General features: G+C 44.1%; 2 protein-coding genes across 2 annotated transcripts; one reads left to right on the top strand and one right to left on the bottom strand.

Annotated features, from left to right (window-relative positions):
* Positions 1 to 17,506: 17,506 nt before the first annotated feature.
* On the bottom strand, positions 17,507 to 19,121 carry BORCS6 (BLOC-1 related complex subunit 6; the record flags this gene model as incomplete). The annotated part of the gene is given in 3 exon segments (XM_082047510.1): positions 17,507 to 18,643; positions 18,647 to 19,000; positions 19,002 to 19,121. Coding segments are annotated over 3 exon segments (1,203 nt in total). The 3' UTR covers positions 17,507 to 17,914.
* A 26-nt stretch (positions 19,122 to 19,147) lies between these two features.
* PNRC1 (proline rich nuclear receptor coactivator 1) lies at positions 19,148 to 21,371 on the top strand. Its single transcript, XM_082047511.1, has 2 exons — positions 19,148 to 19,606; positions 20,247 to 21,371. The coding sequence occupies exons 1-2, from the start codon at positions 19,178 to 19,180 to the stop codon at positions 20,685 to 20,687; spliced, it is 870 nt and encodes a 289-aa protein (XP_081903637.1). The 5' UTR covers positions 19,148 to 19,177; the 3' UTR covers positions 20,688 to 21,371.
* The last annotated feature ends 587 nt before the right edge of the window (positions 21,372 to 21,958 follow it).

Below are 21,958 nucleotides of genomic sequence, written 5' to 3'. Positions count from 1 at the left end.
CCGGGTCGGTGCCTGATGGTTGCCGCGGCGGGCAGGGGACTCCTGGGGAGCAGCGGGCGACGCCGCACCGGGGCCTGCGGGAGGGGCCCTGCGGCGAGCCCGGGGCCGCGGGGCACGTCAGGCCTTGGGGAGGTGGCGGGAAAGGCGGGGAGAGCGAAAGGGAGCGCGGCGCTGTGCCGGGCTGTACAGCGACACAAGGCCGAGATGTTGCCTGGGCTTGGTGTCCTTCGTCCCCACCCCCCAAAAAAAAGGCATATTGTGTCTGGGAATTCAAGAAGGACAGGGAACTGCTGGAGAGGGTCCAGCGCAGATCAACAAAGATGATTAGGGGAGTGGAGAACCTCCTGTATGAGGAAAAGCTGAGGGAGCTCTTTAGCTTGGAGGAGACTGAAGGGTGAGCTCATTAATATTTATAAATATGTAAAGGGTGGGTGTCACAAAGATGGAGCCAGGATCTTCTCAGTGACAACCAATGATAGGACAAGGGGTAATGGGTTCAAACAGGAACACAAGAGGTTCCACTTAAATTTGAGAAGAAACTTGTTCTCAGTGAGGGTGCCAGAGCACTGGAACAGGCTGCCCAGGGGGGTTGTGGAGTCTCCTTCTCTGGAGACATTCAAAACCCGCCTGGACACATTCCTGTGTAACCTCGTCTAGGTGTTCCTGCTCCAGCAGGGCAATTGGAGTGATGATCTTTCGAGGTCCCTTCCAATCCCTGACATTCTGTGTGATTCTGTGAAAGCTACTAAAGCAGCAGGCTACATTAGGCTCAGGAAACTTCCTGACCCAGAAATAGCTGGAGGCCTGGACAAACATGCTTGTCCTGCTTTTAGTTTTCCCTGGTTGTTTCCTCATAGCCTGGGCTGGAGGTGGAAATAAATGGATCCCTGATCCAGCTGATAGTGCAGCTGTTCTTCTAGGCTGCATGAAATAGTTTTAGTGTTGTAGCAGAAATGGGTATGTACACAGCCTTCCCTTTCATTTGTAGAAAGGCATGGGCAGAAAGATTACGTCTGCAAGTAAAGTCACATAACAAAAACTACGTACAGAATCCCAGTGAAGATTCTCCATGGGCTTAAAGAGGTCTACTTATATGGAGTCAGTTAAAGAATTGTAGCCTGGCAGTGTTGGCCTACATGAATATTTAAGGTGGTGGTGTGGTTTAATTCAGCAGGCAGCTAAGTCCCACACAGCCACTTGCTTGTTCCCCCTTACAGTGGCATGAGGGAGAGAATTGGAAAAGTGAGAAAACTTGTGGGTTCAGATAAGGAAGAATAAGGAATTAATCTACTACTTCCCATCAGCAGGCTGATGCTTAGCTGTTTGCAGGAAAGCAGGGTTTGTCACTCACAATGGTCACTTGGGAAAACACACTGTAACTCTGAATGCCCCACCCCTCCTCCTACTTCCCCCAGTTTTTATTGCTGAGCGTGACATCGTATGGCATGGAATATCCCTTTGGTCATTTGGGGTCAGCTGTCGCAGCTATGTTCCTTCAACTTCTTGTGCACACCCAGCCCACCCACTGGTGGGGTGGAGTGAGAAACTGAAAATTCCTTGACTCTGTGCAAGCACTACTCAGCAGTAATTAAAACATCCCTGTATTATCAACACTATTCTGGTCACAAATCCAAAATGCAGCACCCTACGAACTACTGTGAAAAAAATTAACTATCCCAGCTGTTGCAGAATAAGTTTAATCAAACTAAGTTTTGAATAACATCATATTATTTTAAATATATTTTTATATTCTTTTAAATATAGCCAAACTCAGCATGAGTGGCCAGGCTCGCTGGAATTCCAGGCTGAGTCAAATGAACTTATCTTAACCTGGTTGCTTGGCTACGGGAGGCCTTGAAGACTGGTACAAGGAGATAAAGAGGAAACTCAGCAGAGGCTGCAAACTGTCTAGATAGGAACAGCAAAAAAAGCTGCCTGGAAGAGGGAGAAAGAGAATCCAGTAAGAAACAAGCCCCCAGAGCCGGAATTGCCATTGGACCAAAGGGCACGTGGACAAGGCATGAAGGACACTTGAAGAGCGGGTTGCGCAGATTGTGAGGGCTTAAAAGCCCAAGCCTCTTTTGTCTTGGGATCCCTCTCCTTGAGAGGCACCCAGTCCGGACTGTTTCTTTGCTGTACCTTTCATTTTATTTTTTATTTTTTTTAAATTTATTTTCGGTGGTTTTTTATTTGGTCTTTTAATGAAATTGATTTTTTTTAAGCACAGATATTTGAGACTGTGCTACGGGAAGCTTATGGTTGAGAGCATTTCTTTAACAGAGCCAAAATGAGTAGGGGCAGCTTCAGTGAAGCATTACAAAACAACAGCAACAGATTATTTTATTTTCACAGCTTATTTTCCAGTTACTTACATTTCAGTACTGTTCTGTCTGTGCTTTCTGTTTTTCTGTAAGCCATATGTGCTGCCTTTGCAAGTCAGTAGGTGCAACGGCTTGCAGAACTAACTGCTGTTGTGTGTACAGATATGACAGGAAGCCCTTAGGTTGTATGAACACATCAAAACAATGGAAATAATCTGATCTGTCCAGCATTTATTACAAACTTCATTATACAGTGACCATGTTTCCTGTTGCATTTTATCATTCTAGATTTTATTAGACTTTGTTTCTTCCATCGAGTATCGTCTCAGAGTAATTGAGGTAGTTGGTTAAGTGGTTTGCATGTGTGAGTCATTAGGTTTTCATACTGCATTTAAAGTTTCTGAATTTTGTCCTCTAAGGCTTTTGTCATCATCAGACATTAATCTTCTCGTTCTAGCTAAAATTAAAAGTCTTGCTACAGTGAAAGACTATTTATTATTTTCTCTAACTGTTAAATACACTTCCATTAAAACGTTACTGTATGATGTTTGAAAAAAAGCGCCGATTTTACTTTTACAGAACAAGCAACAGTCAGACACCAGGTGGTGCCAGAGACCAGCCGGAAAAGAAAGTGAAACCGAGTGTGAGGAGTGTTCAGGACGAGCAAAAAACTGCAAGATACACACTTTCCGATTTCAGTAAATTAGGAACAACGTACAGTAGCGCCAGCAGTATGACAAAATTAGGAATGAAACCATTTGCAGAGCTGAAAAATAGTGCAAAAATGAATGAGCAATAATCTGTTCTCTTGATTTCTAGCTTTAAGATTCTGATATGTTTTTAAAACAACAGCTACAGGGCAAAAATAGTTTTGCGTAAAGATGTGTAGTTAAACTGGGAGGATACATACATCTGTGTTTATTTAGCAATACATAAGTCAAAATATTTGAAATTTTAAATGTAGGGTGGGGAGCTAAAAGGAAGCATACAGCCAAAATGAGCTTAGCCAGGCATCATCCATATTTTCACCTTTTGGTGGTTCTGGGCTGCCTGAGTGGAGTTTAGGAAGCCCCTCTCGCAAACGGGCATCATGTCAGTAGCCATTCAGCAGAGAACCTTCCCCACGCTGCAGGGCTTCTCCTGAGTTGTGACACTTGGGTCTGTTGGCCACATACCGTCTTGCTCCACATCAGGTGCCAAAAATGGTGATAATTGGATGATTGTTGAATAAGAAAGGAGGGAGCCCCCATTGTTCTGGTTTGGTTTGGTTTGGTTTTTTTCCCCACAAAACAGTGTCACAGCTGCTGTTGAGCAAGATGGGTGGTGTTCATTGATCATTTGATGGTGACGTGAGAATGGTGGTTTTCAATTAGAAATATGACATTAAGAGATGGAATACAGGGCAGGGAATATAGAAACAGGGAATCGCCCCTGTCTGTTTTCACTGCTCAATGTATTTTTATAGGGAATTTTACATGGGGAAAATGTAATCACTCAAAAGACCAGTGTTCTCCAGCAGAGTAATAGAGTATTCACATGTTTCAGAAAGTGTTGCTGCGTTGCCTTCCATAGACACAACATAGATTTCAAGTGACTCTGTTTACTCTTAACTTGCCCTAGTGCTTCCTTGGTGATGTGTCCTTCTGGCCTGGAGTGCTTGGTTATTTACAGCTGCTGTTATGTGTTCTGCATGTGTAGTTTACACTGAACTTTACCATGTTAGACACTTTGAAACAATTTACACAGGATGGTGATTTGTGTGTTGCATCAAACATTCTTTATGAACAAACATACTTTACTGCTTCAAGTTGCGACATTAATAGTGAACATAACTTCTTTCTGATGTTCCAGCAGAAGGCACCACATTCCTCAATTCTTCGTGTGGCTTCCAAAAGCCAACACTGGCTGTGTCTGAACAAGGAACATGTAGGTAGACACAGTGGTCATTTCAAGGATTGCTTTGGGAAAGCAACTGTTTTGTCTGTGATATAACATCCCATCTTTTCTGTATACCATTTTTTTTTTATCTAGAGGCATTCAAAGAAAAAAATGTACAATGAAAACATAGATTTAAGGGAAAGTTAATATTATGGTTGCTTATGGCTAGGTTCTCTAGGTTTCTTGAAATATAGGCTTCTATAAAATGCTGAGTATGCATTGACTTTTAAAAATCAAAAGAAAATGCTAGGAACTCAAGAGTATTTTAATTCATGGCTGCTCGTTTGGTGTCAACAAATAATTAAGAACCGTACTTCTGAGACAAATTATTTTTCCAGGTTTGAAAATGAAAATAAGACTTAAAAAGAAAGTTATTTCTTGCATGTATACAATAACAAAATGGATATTGAAACAAAGTTTTGAGAGCTCCAATATATTTGAAAAATAAAATGTCATTTACAGTGTTCTTTTTATAGAGAGCATTGAGAGGAACTCAACAAAATTACCACTCTTTAGTCTACAAAACATTAGGGGGCACCATGACCTCACAGACTTAAAATGATGTAAGTTGCAGTCCAGTTACTTTTCCTGTCCAAAGTAAACAGGAAACAGCTTAAAATAGCAAAATCGGCTTCTGGTGTCATTCCTAGTGCAAGATTATGATATAGTTGATTAGATTTCCAACACAAGACAACACAGACGTTTAGTAGAATGTAGGCTACACCCTCCTTTCTGTAAGAGTAATAAAACTAACAGACTAATGGATGCAATATAAGCAGCTCGCTTTCAAGTCATAATTTTAATCTCACATTTTCCCTCAGGGTTTCATCCTGGAAATGTAATTTTTATCTCAAGCCTTTAAGATATTACAGTGTTAGCTCAACCTGTAGAATAAATCTCTCTATAGGCAGGGATCACACAGCAAGCTTAGGATGAAGCTGCTTTAAATCCAGGTCCTTGAGTTGGGTATAGTGTTTGGGGTAGTCACCAGGGTGGTGAGACACTGGCACAGGTTGCCCAGGGAGGTGGTAGATGCACCATCCCTGGAGACATTCAAGGCCAGGCTGGACAGGGCTCTGAGCAACCTGATCTAGTTGAAGATGTCCCTGCTCATGGCAGGGGGTTGGACTAGATGACCTTTGAAGGTCCCTTCCAACCCAAGCTATCCTATGATTCTATGATGAACTATCAGACTACACCACCAAACATGCGTGTGCTTTAGCAGTGACGTGTAAATCCCACGCCACTACAGGGGACATTAACAGTATTAGCTCTGACGTGCAGATATGGCAGATAATTTACTTAGCAGGTGATTTACTCAGGAGATCTACCTGGAAAGGAATTGGAGAGATGTGTGTGTGCAGAAGGTTGCTGTTCTTGAAGAGGGACGACAGCTGTGACTTCAAGTACTGACTTGCAAACCTGAAGAACATGATGCCTTCCTGTCATTCCTCTGCAGCAGAAATGCTGGTGTACTTGATGTAACAAAAATGCACAGCTGGACAACAGGCTTGTAAGCAAGGGAGGGGTCTGTCGTTCCTGGAGGACTAACACTGGTCTGCCTAGAGTTCTTATGGTTTGACTTAGATACCTGAGGCGTTACTCGCATCAGCTGTGAAGGATGATTTTCAGTGAAAATCTACACTGTAAAAAATACCCAGCTGTAACATGTAAGAATATATGGTCTATTGCATAAAATGAAATCATACGGTAGTAGTGTGTTTTGAGTCTGGATAAAGTAATCAAGCAATTAAAATTTCACGATGGAAGGTGACTAGCACTAGGGAAAAGTATGACATAATGTATGAGAAACTCATCTAATCTACGTAAGTGGAAAGCATGACTCACAGTCTTGGAGCTGGGCTGGGGAGTGACTGGACTCCACAAAGGCAAACAGCATGCTGTTGCTACACTTTCTAGTTTCACTGTTGCCTGAATATGGACACCTTAGTAAAAATCTTGCCCCAGATGGAGGCTGTGGTTAAAACTAATGGAGGAACTGAGGCCCCAGGCAGTGTGGGAGGCAGATTGAGGCAGTCAGGAGCTGTTGGAGGGTTACTGCTCCTCTACAGCCTGAAATAGCCAAGAGTGTTTCAGCCTGCAAACCCATGTACATGATGATCAACTTCTGGGTTGCTGTACCAGCAAAAATCTTTTTTTCTCATGATCAGTCGCACAAACAAAAGATGATTACCCATAGGCACTCTCTCAGACCTTCTGCATCATAAGTTTGTGCCTATAGATATGTATACTATGGATATGTGTGACCATAAAGCCTGTGAAGAATAATATATGTATGAGCTATAATATAGTACCTGAGAAAATACATACAGACCAGTTTTTATTTATATGGCTGTATTATACAAAATATGCATCATATACTGTAGAAATATAAATGAAGAACACAGTCTCTCTCTTGAAATGTTTGCAGTGCTGAAAATACCCCAAGAAACTGGCCAAAGGCAAAGGAATATGGAGTAAAAGCAAAGTGATCAGCCTGGCAGCCATACAGGCATTTTTAAAATCAAATCTGAATATATATTTATATTGTATACAAATTAAATTATGGTATAATATTCAATTATGATATGCATGCTTGCATATATATATATATATAAAATCAGATGCTCAAATGCTGCCCTTGTGAGGTTAGTTTTGCTTTCTGTCAATATGCGTGGGGGAACAAGCTTTACAAGAACACATGCTACTCTTCTCTGAAAAAGCTTCACTCAAAAGGAAGTAGAGCAAGAGAAATATCCTGCCATAAACATCTGCAGCATCACTGATCTAGGGAACCTCAGGCCGGAAAATGTCATTTTAGACAATGACGTTGTATAGGTTGTAAATTCCTCTCTTCCAAGGATTGCTCAGCAAAAGGAATTTTTTTTTTTCATTTGAAATATATTTGTCATTCACTAGAAATACTTTTTTTCACATTCGCACCACTTCAGGCTTTCTAGCAGTGTCAACTTATGATGGACATTATGGAATAGACTTTGCATCAGAGAATGTAGTGCCTGTGGTCCATTCCTTTACATACAGCTTCAGTTAAAATGCATTCCACTTCTTTCTGCTGCTGGTTTTACTGGCTGTAACTAGGTTAAGATTAACGCAAATAAAGCTATTTTCCTTGTACTCAAACCTTTTCTCAATATGAGTATGAAGTTGTCCTTGTCCAGTGGACTTTTAGGGACTTATTCAGAGAGATTAAGGTCAGTGAGAAAGGGAAGGAGGTACGAAGATGACTCTGTATTACCTGAAATGAATTTCCTGGATCTCCGAGGTTCACACTATGTTCCAGTAGTTTGAAGTTTTGGGGTTTGGCTAACAATCTTTATGCACTGGAAGTGTGCAGGCTGTTACTGGAAAATGTTAACACTTCTTCAGAAAAGTCACTTTGTGAATTCCCGTATCTACCTCTGCTCTACAGAAACTGCTTTTCAAAAAATCCCTTTGGGGAGAAACATCTCTACGTATCCTTCCACATACTGGGAATTGGATCTGCTAAAATGAGTTTAGTATTGTATTTTTTACTATAATTGGATGTTTTGTCAGAGACAGGCTATGTGACACACTCTCAGCTTTCTAAATTTCAGTGAAAGACCTTTTCAGTGGAATGTGACTCAGGCCTTATCTATACAGGTTCTCTAACATGGAGAATTAGAAAAATGTGCCAGCAAATGTTGGTACACAACAGCAGAGAGTCATGAACAGAACTGAAGTGATATATTAAAAGCAAATTATTGAATGACACAGAGATACAGAGTCTTAAATGAGTATGAACAGTATGGACAAAATCCTGGTTATACACAAGGGTATGCTGGTTTAGAATAGGAAGCATGTTTTAATTGTTTGCATCTTAGATGCAAAGTTTGATTTCCACAGAGTGAACAGGTAGAATGATGACAAGGCATTTCATCCTGAAACACAACCCACCTTATTATTTTATCTTCTGCTCTACACTGCAGTTTGTACCAGCTTTGAAACGGGTAGAGCTGTTGCTAAGTAATCCTTTTTACCCACTCAACAGCTAAAGTTTCAGCCACGCAGAAGAGAGTTGTTGTGTATCTAACTGCATAAAATTAAATTCTAAGGCATTGTTTAATGACTGGCTCCAGTGAAACCCTGCTTCTAGCTACGGGCCTCTCTCCCAGCAGCAGCAACCCAACCGCCAGCACAGGCAATGCATTTTTGCGGGCTGTAGGTCAACATGTGAGTGGGAGCAGCTGGAAGCCCTCCCTGAGCACTTTCCTTATCTCCACTGCAAGCCCGAGGCTCACACACCCTTTCTGCTCCACGTCGATTCCTCCCTGGTGCTGAGCAACCGTCTGCGCTCTCCTGCAGTGAAACAATCGAGCCATGCAGCTGAAAAGCAAACCAGCCTCCCCCTTCTCTCTTGGCTGAGCTCAGCTGGGTTGAATTCCTGCTCTGGGTCACGTTGTGGCTGCACAAGCAGGATGGGTGAACTCTGAGGGAAACGCTGTAGATGCTCAGGAACATGTGGTAAGGAGAGGGGCAGCTCAGGCTGCCCTAACAGACACCTGGCATTGATGGCAAATATCAAAACATGGTCTCAGTTTCTCTCAGATTTGTGATCTAACGAAGGATCTGAAGGAAATTTGGGTCAGATTAATGTGTGAAGCTCAGCTATTAAAAGTAGACAACTGACATTATTAATCCAGATCTTGAAACACACATTTCAGTCATACTTCAGTAGAAAATCTATGAGAGTTTTATTGCTGTATCTGTTAAGACTTTCAGTGTGGAAAAGACCAAGGAAAAGTTACACTTGGAACAGCTTTCAAATAACCATAGCCAGTAAGCTATGGGTACATCCACCATTGTTCCTGATCTAGCTGTGTTCTTTTTCCATCTGTTACTGACACCCACTGTCACATAAAGAAGTTTTTTTTACCTTTGGGTGGCAAAACCACACATACAAAAATGGGCAGTTGCTTTCTCTTTTTTATGGAGTGTGGGCTACAGATGGTTCAATTATATTCATCTGTTTAACATTAAATAGTATTTTCTTCTACATGAACCATGGCATCCAAAAGCATGATAAATAAATGTCTCCAGTTTTGACAGTATTAATTACCTCAGGGATAAAGTAATTTCTGGTACTGAGGGAAACAGCGCCTGCGGTGAGAACTTGCCGGCCCCACAGACCTACTCTGGCAGATCCCTGGAGATACAGTCAACCTACCCCATGACCTATTTATCCTTTCTCCTTATATCTAGAGAAGCAACCTAAAGCCAGGCTTGCAGACCTTCCTGTGAGATCTCCAATCCCTTTCTGCCCTAGGGCCATAGAATCACAGAATCATTTCGGTTGGAAAAGACCTTTAAGATCATGCCAATTCTGCGGTGACTCACAAAAACACTCTTCTTCTGCAGTGAGAATTCACTTTCAACACTGCCTGGTATTGAGTAGGTTTCCAAAATACAACAAGTATTTCAGCTTACTAGCACACTGGCTGCGCCAACGTGATATATGCACAAAGCATATCTGTTGATTTACATTGTTAGAGGTAGCTTAAAACAGCAGTGTTACATTAAAAAAATGACCTACTAACCAGACTGCTAGCAATGGAAAAAAGTGCTTTGTTGTGGCATTCCCCAAGGGAACAAATAAGAAATGAAAGGGAATCAGAAGAAAAAAATCCTAATAAATAAAATGGTGTAACAGAGAAACCCTTTGATCTGACTCTCCCGTGTTTGCATCATCCAGTTGCTTTTTACAGAAGAAACACATAAGGTTCAAGCTATGCTATCTTGCAGGCAGCAGTGACAAGTCACGCTGCTGAAGGTACACTCTGATTACAAGTTTATCGCCCTGTGTTCAACCCAGGGAACTTCTGTTTCCAAAGCATTATGCAAATGACTATCAGCAACATATTTAAATCAAAGTCTCACTTACAGATTCATAGAGAAACAAATGAAGTTTTGTCCCGGTCTTTGTTTTGTCTGTTAGTAAGACTGAACTATTTCTGAGACAAAGTACCCAGCCCTGTCTCAAAGCAAAGCTCATAAATAATCAAGGACAAAGACGATGTACATTGGATTTCACAACCGCAAAAGCTGGTGAGTGAATGCTGCAACTAAAAATTTCTACAATGCTACGTAAATTCCCGTAGTCATCAACAAGTTACACAATTTTTCTGTTTTATATTAACACATAGAGGAAACATGTTCCATTACTCCTATTTTACTGAATGTCCGAACCAGTTATCTCACTTACTTACGGTTCAGTTAATGTGTGAGAAACAGACCCAAACATTTAGTTGGACTTAAGTCTTTGTAATTGTTGCTGATGGATGTTTTAATAAGAAGATTGTATGCACATATTAAGAACTGCCTAGTTGACCATTATGAAAACGGCTTTTAAGTTTGACTTTATACAGCAGTTCAACTCAGTACAGCTCAATATTTTTTGTTTAAAAATGACATTTTAACATGTACGTAGAATTAGTCCTTTGGTTATGACTAGTATCTCTCTATTGACTGTGCATCACTGAAAGTAAGAGAAAAATAATATTGTTAAAAATGAATTTATTTGCCATACTAAAGTGTATACACGTCAATCTTGGTAAATAAATAGGAAGATTCGGTTTGGCATATCCTGTACTCCTAATATTGAAGCACATCCTTCTTTACTACTGTTCCTTTTCAAGGTTTGTTGCAAGCAATAAATATAACACATCCTATTAATTTCATAACTTCCATATAAATATATACAGCTCTTCATAAAGTCACTGAGAGCCCTGTGCGTGTACATGCCAAAAGGAAGACAGGGAGACCAGAATCCCATTTAGCAGGAGCCTTACTCCAGTATTTACTTAATTTTTCTATGATTATTAAAAGGAAAAACAACATAGTTTGCTTTGGGGACTTGCACGTATTTTAAAAATATTGCATCAGCTCACCATGTCACATGGTATTTGGTGTTCTATAACCCCATCCTGAAGAGCCTGTGTAAGCAGCAGCTGACTGATTTTCCTGTCTCTTACCAGATAAATCACAGCACACAGTTATACTAGTATTATTTTGCAAGTAGTTTGTTCAGTTTTATTTGTTTGTTGCCATTTTATTAAACTAGATCAGAACAATAATAAGATCTAGCTCTCTTCTGTTACAGATGTTTAATTTTTCCATAATGCCTTCTCTTTAGTACAATAGAAATCTATTATCTTTGTACTTTGTGACTTGCCCACTCCCATGGGTTGATTTAAAAACAAGACACTTGGTGGTGGGTATTCTGGATACACAGAGCACTGGAGAAGACAGCAGCAAGGAAGTCAGAGCAAAAGCAAGCATAAGGTAATTTACTGAGACATTTTAAAGGCTAAAGGAATGGGTGACATCAAAAGAGAATAGGTCAGGTAGGCAGCAGAAGCTGGTCTTGGCGAGGACTTGCAGATGACCATTTTGAATTTGAGGCAGAACAGGAATGAAAAACAATAAGGGCAGCTGAAGGAGGACATAACTGACCTAAGTAAGAAGGTCAGTGCCTTAGCAGAACAATAACAACACTGATGTAGCAGGTCATGCAGCCGAAGGCAAAAGATAAGTGGCATGAAACAGTACTGCTCAGATGTAGTCCAGGACAAGGTTTTGCCAGGTGAAATGTGGTAAAGCTGTGGAAAATGGTGAACCGTGGGGGGACACTGTTGTAACTTTCCAGTTGCTCTCAGCAGACAAAAGCAAGCTGGTGACATGAGGCAGGAGAGATGAAAGGCTTGTAGTTGTACATCTCTTTTTTAAAGAGGGAAACAAAACCAAATCATGTCCATATCAGCAACTGTAAGTGGCACGCAGGAAGAGTTTTGGAAAACGGAAAATCCCAATGTTGCTCAGCAGTGAGAAACTCCCCCCTCCTTGCAGCTGAGGGCACGTCACTGGAAAGTCCCAGCCTGGAAAAAAAAATCCACCGAGTAAACAGATTGCACAGGCAGTGAAAACAGAAAGAGGAACAAAGTCAAATGGTACTTTGACTTTAAAGGACTTTATTTTCAAGTTAGCATTTCTTTTACTGGCAACAGTTCAAGTTCAGACAAGAAAGATCTCATTAGAGTGAAAATGGCTGGTAAACGTCACTGCTGATATTAGGCCACAGAAATCAAGCTCATTATTAAAAAGCTAAGATTTCAATTTAGGATTTTTTGGATTTTTTGCTGCTGAGTGTAGTCAATCAATCTCAGTGACAAACTAGATCCTCAGGATTGTTAGATCACTGTAAAATTAGAAATTATTGTCTGGCAAGTCTGTGGGTTTTTTTCCCCCTCATTCACATGTACTTCCAGACAAGGAAGCTGTTCTTAACAAAGCACTTCCTAATAACTCACTGGGCACAGCTCTTTGTCGCACGAGGAAGTTCAATGCTGGGAATTTTTCCAGCACTTTCCATAAAGACAAGAAAAAAACATGGTTGGTCACAGTGAGACAAGAAATACAGTGTTGGACAAAATTCTAGTATTCTTCCCTTTCTAACTAGCATTCATGAAAATAAAAATATTGACATAAATTATTACCCTTGCCTGAGACAAATCAATTTTCAACAAAAGTATTTCACAGTTATTTACCACAGCAATGTTAACTCAAATTCTGGAAGCAATTACAGTGACAGCACTTTCTAGCTGTAATCTAGGAAAATAACCTAGTTTTAACTCTGCTTTCCTGCTCTCACAGCTAATGTTGCTGCATCCTGGCTGATGTACACGACAGCCCAACCCTGCTAGCAAGCAGCAGATGCCAGGTTTGCTAGTGTTATGTAGACTGCCCCATCTCCAACCCTATCAATATTGTAATTAAAATGTAGTATTTTATTTTCTTTAAACTGAGGTTCTCTTCAGTCTCATCAGGATTCAATAATACTGCAAGAGCCATCTCAAGCATGTTATCCTTGACAGACAATAAATATTATTATTTATGAAACTGTCAAGTTGTTCACATCCTCTCAGCTTTGGGAAGAGGATCAATTAGCAGTCTTGGGGAGAGAAGGCTGTGGGGTTTTTATTTTGGTTTGTTTCTTGCATAGCTTCTAGTGTCTATAAATAGCAGGAGGGAACCAGAACTCCAGGAAGGTTTGAAATTTTGATTCTTCATCCTTTTTGCTGTTACAAGATAAGGGCATAATGCTATTTCAGAACACGGGGCAGAATGATCTTGACTTTTAAGGAGAAGCTCAGGGCCCAAGTCTATTGATCACGTCTCTTTTTCTGAAGCTTTGAAGAGCAGAGAATAATGATGACAAAAGCTTCCCCAGGCACCAAGCTGGAGCAGCAAATGTGAAACCCAGCCGAGTTTCAGTTCCTGCATCTGATGCAATAACTGCGTTAAGTTTCTGAAGGAGAAATGTCATGAATACTCTCTCTCTTCCATGGGTGCTCTTGCATGCGTGGCAGGAGGATCCTGGATGGGGTCAGGGTGGGGCCAGAAGTGGAGACAATATCCACAAAAATGTACTAATTGAACACTTTATGATTTTGATAGGAATGTCCTTTTCTCAAAGCAGGTTGTGACAGCAACATAAACATGATCTGCTGATCTTTTAAAGGCTTTTGTTTTGTGTTCGGGTGGTTGTTTTGTTTGGGTTGTTGGTTTTTTTTGCTGTTTGGGTTTTGTTTGTTTTGAGGTGTACACACCAGGGCTGATGAGGATGAGGTAGTGTGGCATCTGACAGCAAGAACCTGTCTTATGTTAGATGACATCTATTGCAAGCACCCTCTATCTTAAATACTTTTCAGTTTCAGCTAACACAATTTGCTACAGAGGCTCATCTACAAACTCCTGTGGAAAGCTGCTGCTAATTTTGAAGTATTAAGGTTTTTTGGTCTTCTGGTAGTACAGCCACGCTATCTGAAACCATTTCAAAATAGTTGCATCTTTAATGCTAGGAGGTATGGTCTCGAATTCAACTCCCGTTCCTCAGTAACTCAGTCAAGACTTTACTCATGGGGGTACGTACCCCCATAAATCTGGACATTCCAGACAAAATACTTATGTATTTCAGTGGCTGGCTAGTAGCAAAACACACAAAAAGTTGATGTATTTACTTATGAAATACCTGATGCAATTAAGTAACACTGAGAAAAAAAAAGGTGAAATGTCAGTGATATTCATTTCTGCTTTGGGTGACTACTTGGGGTTTTTTTCAGCTGTAACAGGGTTTTATCTGGTAAAGCTCCTTTAAATAGCATGGATATGGAATCAGTTCAGAGCCAGGGAATATAAAACCTCTCAAAAGAAGGAAGGAAGTAAAAGCCTTCAATGAAGCAGAACCAACCACACCTTCATCAGAAAAACATATTTCCATAGTCAGATCTGACACTTCTCCTGAAAAAAAAAAAAAAAAAGAAAAAAAAAGGCAAACTAACCTAATTCCTAACAGAGTAACTGAGGGTTATCAGAGCAGGGAAGTCATTCCTGGCACACAGCTGATTATTTTGTTAGTTTTCTTCTTTGATCTTGCCTGTTTTGTAACAATTAAAGCTCACCTGGCAGCTGATGAGGAAAGAAAAACAAACCAATTGTAAAGCTAAGCAACTAAGCAAGAAAATACATGCAAACACATGCGAAGGCCTTGGAAAACCCAGATATAGTTTCACTCTACTCACTGAGAAGTGAAGCAATACAGGCTAGAAGAACCTGAAAGCTTTCACACTCAACATCCAAAAGTTGGAAAGTGACAGAATTAACATAGAATATGCACAAGAAAGCCTGGACTGGGATCAGAAAGGCAATACAGAAGCGTCTGGCTGCAGAAAGACCAGGTTCACCAGAAGCTGCTGAGCTGCACATAGCTCAAATGGGACTTCAAGGCCAGCGCTGGCCCTGGAGCTGCACTGGCATAGACACTGGCAAGTGTCACCATTCCTGCAGTGACAGAGGCTGGTATGGACTGGGGCTGTAAGCTATAGCAGCTATGTGATCACAGAACCACAGAATCATAGAATACTTTGGGTTGGAGGGGACCTTTGAAGGTCAGCTGGTCCAACCCCCCTGCAATGAGCAGGGACATCTGCAACTGGATCAGGTTGCTCAGAGCCCCATCCAGCCTGGCCTTGTATGTCTCCAGGATGGGACATCTACCACCTTTCTGGGCAACCTGGGCCAGTGTTTCATCATCCTCATAATAAAAAAATCCTTCCTCATGTCTAGCCTGAAATGTTGATAACATATCAATATTGACTGTGTTGGCACACATCAGACTTGCATCGTTTCAGCCACACCTGTCCCAGAGGGGACAACTGAACCAGGCAGACACCTGGGAACAGGAGCCACTTCACCTGCTTCAGCTAAGCCTGCCCTTCAAACAAGCTGAAACTTTCAGACAGACATTAAGAAACAAACCCAAACACTGTAATTACCACTTCGTTCACGCTTATAATTCACTGCTCATCCTTTCTTCATTACATGAATGACATCACTGTCAGAAATTACTGCCTGAAGACCTAGACTGAAACCAGCTCTGCAATCACATTAACAGGTAGGTCTCTGTGCAGATGCAGAAGCAGAGTTTAAATTAGCTTTCCAATTATTTTACCAAATAAGAAAAGCATTAATTAAGAAGTGAAACACTTCAACAACTAATAACTAACAATTAAAAATATAAAAGTAATGATTTTATTCTACAGACTTGACAATTTTAGCAGGGAATTAGCATTGAACACAGGTGACTGCAAAGGAAATGCTATGAAAAACCCATAGCGTAATGAAATGTATATGCTCTAAAGACTTCAAATGAGCCTGTATGAATAAAGTGTAGCTGTACATATGTGGCTATACAAACAAACTTGCAGGTCTTTCCTGACATTTCAACAATACTCACAAGTCAAGCAAGATCAAACTTTGGCTTTCACTCTTGACATATACAAAATACACTTAGCAAAATTACCGCATCTCCATGATACACAAGTTTGAACTTTCCCAAGAATAACACCTCAAATAGAGTACAACTGTTGCTGTCATCTTGCAAAATCTTTAGTGTCTTCTACGGCCATGGGCGGGGGCAGTTAAATCCTTTTTCTCTCCACTAACCCCTGTGAGACCTCTGGTCTCTTCCCAGAGCCACAGCTGCTCCCCAGCAGTTACCACAGGAGCTGTGGCCACAAGGCGCACAACTTCAGCACAGCCTGTTTCCAGCCTTCTGCCATTGCTGGGGCTGGAAGGCCATACATGAAATACATCCCTGTGCCGAGGGAAAGATACAGCCAAGTTGAGAAGACCAAAATGGGCCAGAGACTGGCATTATACTAACCAGGGTGGCATAAAAACATTATTATTTTGTTACAATTCAGTATTGTGTGCACGTAGAAGCACGGTGTATCAGAGCATCCACCCCTCACTGTTTTAATGAGGTTATGGTAGCTGCACCCATCATCTGCTCTTCTACCAAAAGTTACAGGACTCATATAGCACCTCTGGCTACCATTGCTCCAAGGTTTTTAGGAGCTGCTAAGCACCATTACACATACATAAGATCACAGTGATCATTTCTCTGCTGAAATCTTGTTACAAGGGCATTTGTGACCTAAATGGATTCCTAGGAGCATCACTGAAGAGGCGAGTTGCATAGGAACCATAGCAAGCAGAGAATTCAGGTACTCTCAGGCCTCAGAGGAAATACTTACTGATACAGCAAAATCACTTCTGCATACAGTGATGCATATAAAAGCTTCAAGTTATACAAATAAATTCTCCCAAAGTACCCATTTTATGTCAGTCTTACACCCATGTAATGTCATCACATATTCATGTTCCTCATCTAATTACATTTTCCAAACTGAAAAAAAAAAAAAAAAAATCACAGGATCATTTCACAGTAATGCCATTTAAGCTTCTACACTGTGAAAACTGTGGACAGTAATAGAGGCAAAGCATATTTTATCTGAAGGCTTTTTCTATAGATTTGTTTTTATCTGAATCTCAATTATATTCTAGAGATTTTATATTTTTCTCAGAAAGCAAGTGTCTTTGCTATATATATTAAATTTCCTCCTACTTTCTCTTACAGCTGTGTCCTGTATGAGACAGCAGTGTTCTGCATGTTTGTTTGCTGCAACGGCAGAAGTGAGAATTACTTGTCAGGCATTAAATCAACTACAAATAAGTGTGTATGCCTGTAAGCAGCAACCAAGTATTCATTAAATTTCAAGTTTGGTTTAAAAAAAATAAATTAACAGCTGCTTTTAATTAAGATCGGTTAGTTTTTCCTAGCCCTCAATAAATAGAAAGCATAAGGCATGTGGGATCCAAATTCTTTAATGGAGCTGAAGCTAAAAAGAACCGTCTGCCGTTTACCCCGCGATTTCAACTGGGACCTTTCCCTTCATCGGCTGCAAAAATTTCACTTCCTCCAGAGTAAAACCAGCGAACTGGCCGTAGCTGCCGGCTGGTCAGGTACGGGGGCGCAGGAGGAAGGGTGTGCAGGTGACGAGCTGAAGGTGCGGTGTGCGGGCGCGGCGCTGGGGCTGCCGGAGAGGGGAGAGCAGCGGCGGCCCCGGCGGGAAGCCTGGCAGCGCGGGCGGCCTCCGGGGCGTGTCGGGGCGGCCGAGCCTCCTCCAGCGCCCGGGGAAGCCCCGCCAGGGTGGCAGCGGGGCCTTGGCCTTCCAGCCCCGGCGGCAGCGGGTGGGCGATACCCCGCCGGGGCGGCGCTACTTGCAGAGCCCCTCCAGCCGCTCCAGGGTGCCCTTCATGTCGCGGATGCGCTTGGCCAGGGCGGGCACGGGCTGCATGGCGCGGTCCAGCTCCTCGCAGCGCGCCACCAGCGCGTACATGGCGCGAATGCTGAGGTCGGCCGCCTCGCCCAGGCTCTCCACGCCGTCGCGGTAGGTCTGGATGCAGCCGACGCTGAGCGCCGTCAGGGCCTGCAGGCCGCAGTGCACGTTGCGCAGCAGCTCGTCCACCTGCGCCGCCACCTGCCCGGCCAGGGCCACCACGTCCTGCAGCGCTCCGGGGTCGATGGCGGGGATAGAGGAGCCGCCGCCGCCGCCGCTCCCCGCCGGCACGGCCGCCTCGCCCCGCGGGGCACCGCTCTGCCGGATCCGCCGCTCCAGGTTGTTAGCCACGAACTGGGTGAGGCGCCCCTCGCGCAGCACCGTCCCCTCCAGCTCCAGGGCGCTCGCCAGCGTCGCCCGCCGCCCCTCCGGCAGCTGCCGCCCCGCCGTCGCCCCGCCGCCGGCGGCCAGGCTTAGCGCCTCCAGGCTCCGCTCGTCCCGCCTCCGTCCCGCCGCCTCATGGCCGGATCCCTCCTCCACTGCGGCCGGGAGCCCGGCGGCTGCCGCGGGCCGCAGCGCCGGTCCCTCCATGGCGGGCGACGCGTGCCTATCCGCCGTCACGCCACCGCCCACCAGAGGGCGCGCCGCCGCCTGTTTACGTCTCCCTCAATTGGCTACGGGGCACTTGGGGGCGTGGCCGCGGCTGTTTGTGTGCCGTCCGATTGGCCAGGGGCTCTCGCAAGGAGAACCGCCTGTCCGGTCCGTTCGTTTCGCACTGAGGGCCCGTGACTCGGAGACTGGGGCGTGCCCACTGTTTGTGTCTGCCCGGATTGGACGGCCTGCGGAAGCGGGCGTGGCCCCAAGTGTTTGTGTCTCTTCTGATTGGCCGACACAGGGCCGGAGAGATCGCTGTTTCGCCGGGATTGGTGGTGCCTGGTGGAGAGGCGTGCCGTTCGCGCCATCCTCGCACGGCGATTGGCGCGGGGGCGGAAGGGGGTGTGTCCCGCTCGGGTAACAACATAGGGGCGCTGCTGGTTGCTCCCTTCACTCCCCCGCCATGTTCTCCTAGCAGCGGATCCGATTGCGCCACCATCTCAGCCCACAAAGCCCGGGCAGACACTCCCCAGCGACCCGACCCGCTCATCCCCACCTGGGCTCGACCCCTCTCCCCGCTACCGCTCTGGGTACCCACGTCCCACCATGGTCACCACCACGGCACCGCCGCCCTTCCTGGCTCGGATCTCGGCGGGCACCGAAGACCCCAGGCGGCTGCCCTCCGCTCTCCTTCAGCGCCTCAGGCGAGGGGACAGCAACTGTGAGAACCAGCCCAGCTGCTGTCTGGCGGGCCCGGCAAGCGGCCAGCGGCCGGCGCTGAAGAGAGTCCGGCGGAGGAAGGGAAAGATCCGGTCCGGCCACGCGGGGCTCCTGCCCAGCCGCTACCAGCAGTACCAACAGCACCGCGCCGGCCTGGGGAGAAGGACCCCGCTGGCAACGCACGGCCCGGGCGAACTTCGCGCTCACCCAGTGCCAGCTGCTTCATCTGCCCCCGGCCTGGCAACGGTCCCCCCGGAGGAGCCCCCCGTGCCCGCCTCTCAGAGACCCGCACCCAGCAAACCCCTCAGGAAGGAGGTAAAGACGGGGCTCCGCTACTTCTGCACATTCCTCTTCCCCCACCCCCCTTCTCCCGCACCCCGGGAGCCGGCGAGCCGCTTGCCCCCCATCCCTTCCCCTAACCCCTGTGTGCGTGTGGACGGGCGGGGGAGCGGGAGGGGGAAGAGTTTCCGTTACGCCCGCTCGGACGGGGCGGGGGGAGAGAGAAAGGGAGAGAAACGGCGGGCGGCGATTGGCCGCTCGGCGCCACCAATCGGCGCCGGCCGTTGCGCCCAGCAACAGCCGGATTTAGCCTGCTGGCCGCGCGCCAGCTGCCCCTTGTGCGCGCGGGCGGGACGTGCGCGGGGCGCAGCGCCCCATGGCGGCGGCAGGAGGGTCGCGGTGAGACCCCGCTGGCCGAGGGGGCTCAGCTGCCCGACCGCTGTTGCTGGGCGCTGCCCGCCGGCCGTGCGTGCGAACGGAGCAGTGGTAGAAAGACGTGGGGTAGCTAGGAGGGGGGTGGCGGGCAGCTCGTCGTCCGCCCGGCCCGTTACACCCCATGAGTGAGGCGGCCGGGTGAGCCGTTGGGGTGGAAGCGGCCCCCGGTACCTCACACCGCGCTGAAAACACCTCTTGAGGAGACAGGCCGTGCATTGACGTGAGCTCTTTGTCTCTGCAGTTCTTAAAGAACAAGATGGGAAAGACTGAGAAGGCTGCCGTCCCTTACAGCCAGCCTGTTCACAGTTTACAACTGTGTGAACAACCAAAGATGAACAGACAGAAGAGTAAATGTAACATGCCACTCACAAAGATCACCTCGGCAAAAAAGATAGAGAACTTTTGGCAAGATTCTGTATCGCCAGAAACAATTCAGAAGCAGGAGAAAAAGCCACTTAAAAACACAGAGAACTTCAGAAATGCCAAGCCCAAGAAACCTATCACCCTAACTGAAGTGAACCAAAAAGAAAATTACGCTGGGGCAAAATTTAGTGACCCACCATCTCCTAGTGTCCTTCCAAAGCCTCCCAGCCACTGGGTGGGTGGCACAGCTGAAGCGTCTGACCAAAACAGGGAGTTGATGGCAGTCCATTTGAAAACTCTCCTAAAAGTTCAAGTGTAGTTTCCAAGATCTCTTGAGTAATTTCAAAGAAAAATCCATCCAGGAAACTTAAACATGCCTTGTTGCAACAAAAATTGCAAAAGACTGTCAAGTCTTAATAATCACATTTAAAAAAAAAAAATCCTTGTATTATATTTTTTATGGTTGTGTAAATAGTGTACATCATGTATTATGTGTATATTCTTGTTCATACTTTGAGAGGTACATTTTAGTTTTGTTATGAAAGGATGTATTTTGCACTGCCTGAATGGTAGATGTCTTGTATATAAAATACGGACAATTTTAAGTGTGCTTGACACATGAAGACTTGACTTGATTTGCACAAGGTAATGAAAATTTTGAAAGGAGAGTACAGCTTTCTGATTTTAAGGTTCCAGATCAAATGTGAATGTTTTACACATGCACTACTGACAATACTTTTACATTCTGTGTCCCAATCTGAGTATAAATTTTCATACAAATGTGAAGTTTTGCTCTCTGCTCTGGAAACAGTATATGGAATTCCTGTTCATCTGTTTGTTTTTAAAATTACCTGGAATTTGAGTCAAATTCCAACCCATCAATTTGAGCACTGCTGATTTCTTTAAAGGAAAAAAAAAAAAAAAAAAAAAGAGCAGAGCTTACTGCCAAGATACCTAATTGGTCACTAAAAAATTAAATAAAACAATTTGGCCCTCCCCTTAAGTATGTCTCTGTTTTTCTTGTGTGTGTGTGTCTGATAATTCAAGTATTGAACTTAAATTACTTGATCATCTTCTAGTGCATCACAAGGAATATTTTTGTCCTTCTTAGCCTTCAACTATCCAAATAATTAGGAAATTGGATAGCTCATTAAGAATTTCTTCTGTTTCTAAAAAATGTTTATTTTATTATAAGTCATTTTAGGTTCCTTATCCTTTTGTTTCTTGAAAATTCAGGTGTTGATAAAGTTGGGCAATTACACATTCACATTAATACTGCAATGCTCCTTCACTATTTTAATAGTAAGTGGTTATTAAACTGAAAGTAACAAGGAGAGAAAGGTATGGATGTGGCAAGTTAAGCTTCACATTTTTCACCAGATTTGTTTTTCTGATAGCTATGCTGGATATTTCTCTAGTCTAAAGTTCTTCAGGAATCGAACTGTAGATCAGTCTGACAGGTATGTTGAAGAGGTAACAGATTTATAGTTCTTTTATTAATACAGGATATAAATAAGATGAGTAAAGCAGAACATGAGAAATTTGCAAAAGATAGAAAAGCACTTTTAAGTTTTTGGATCCACTGAAAAA

The sequence above is a fragment of the Streptopelia decaocto genome, assembly GCF_964273445.1.
Source record: "Streptopelia decaocto genome assembly, chromosome: 3".
NCBI classification, from domain to species: domain Eukaryota; kingdom Metazoa; phylum Chordata; class Aves; order Columbiformes; family Columbidae; genus Streptopelia; species Streptopelia decaocto.
Note: the sequence above shows the minus strand (reverse complement) of the source record. Positions and strands in the feature narration are given on the sequence as shown.

Coding starts and splice junctions, on each gene's coding strand:
- PNRC1 (XM_082047511.1), top strand. CDS start 19,178: ATGGTCACCACCACGGCACCGCCGCCCTTCCTGGCTCGGATCTCGGCG. Junction 19,607..20,246: donor GCAAACCCCTCAGGAAGGAG/GTAAAGACGGGG, acceptor TTGTCTCTGCAG/TTCTTAAAGAACAAGATGGG.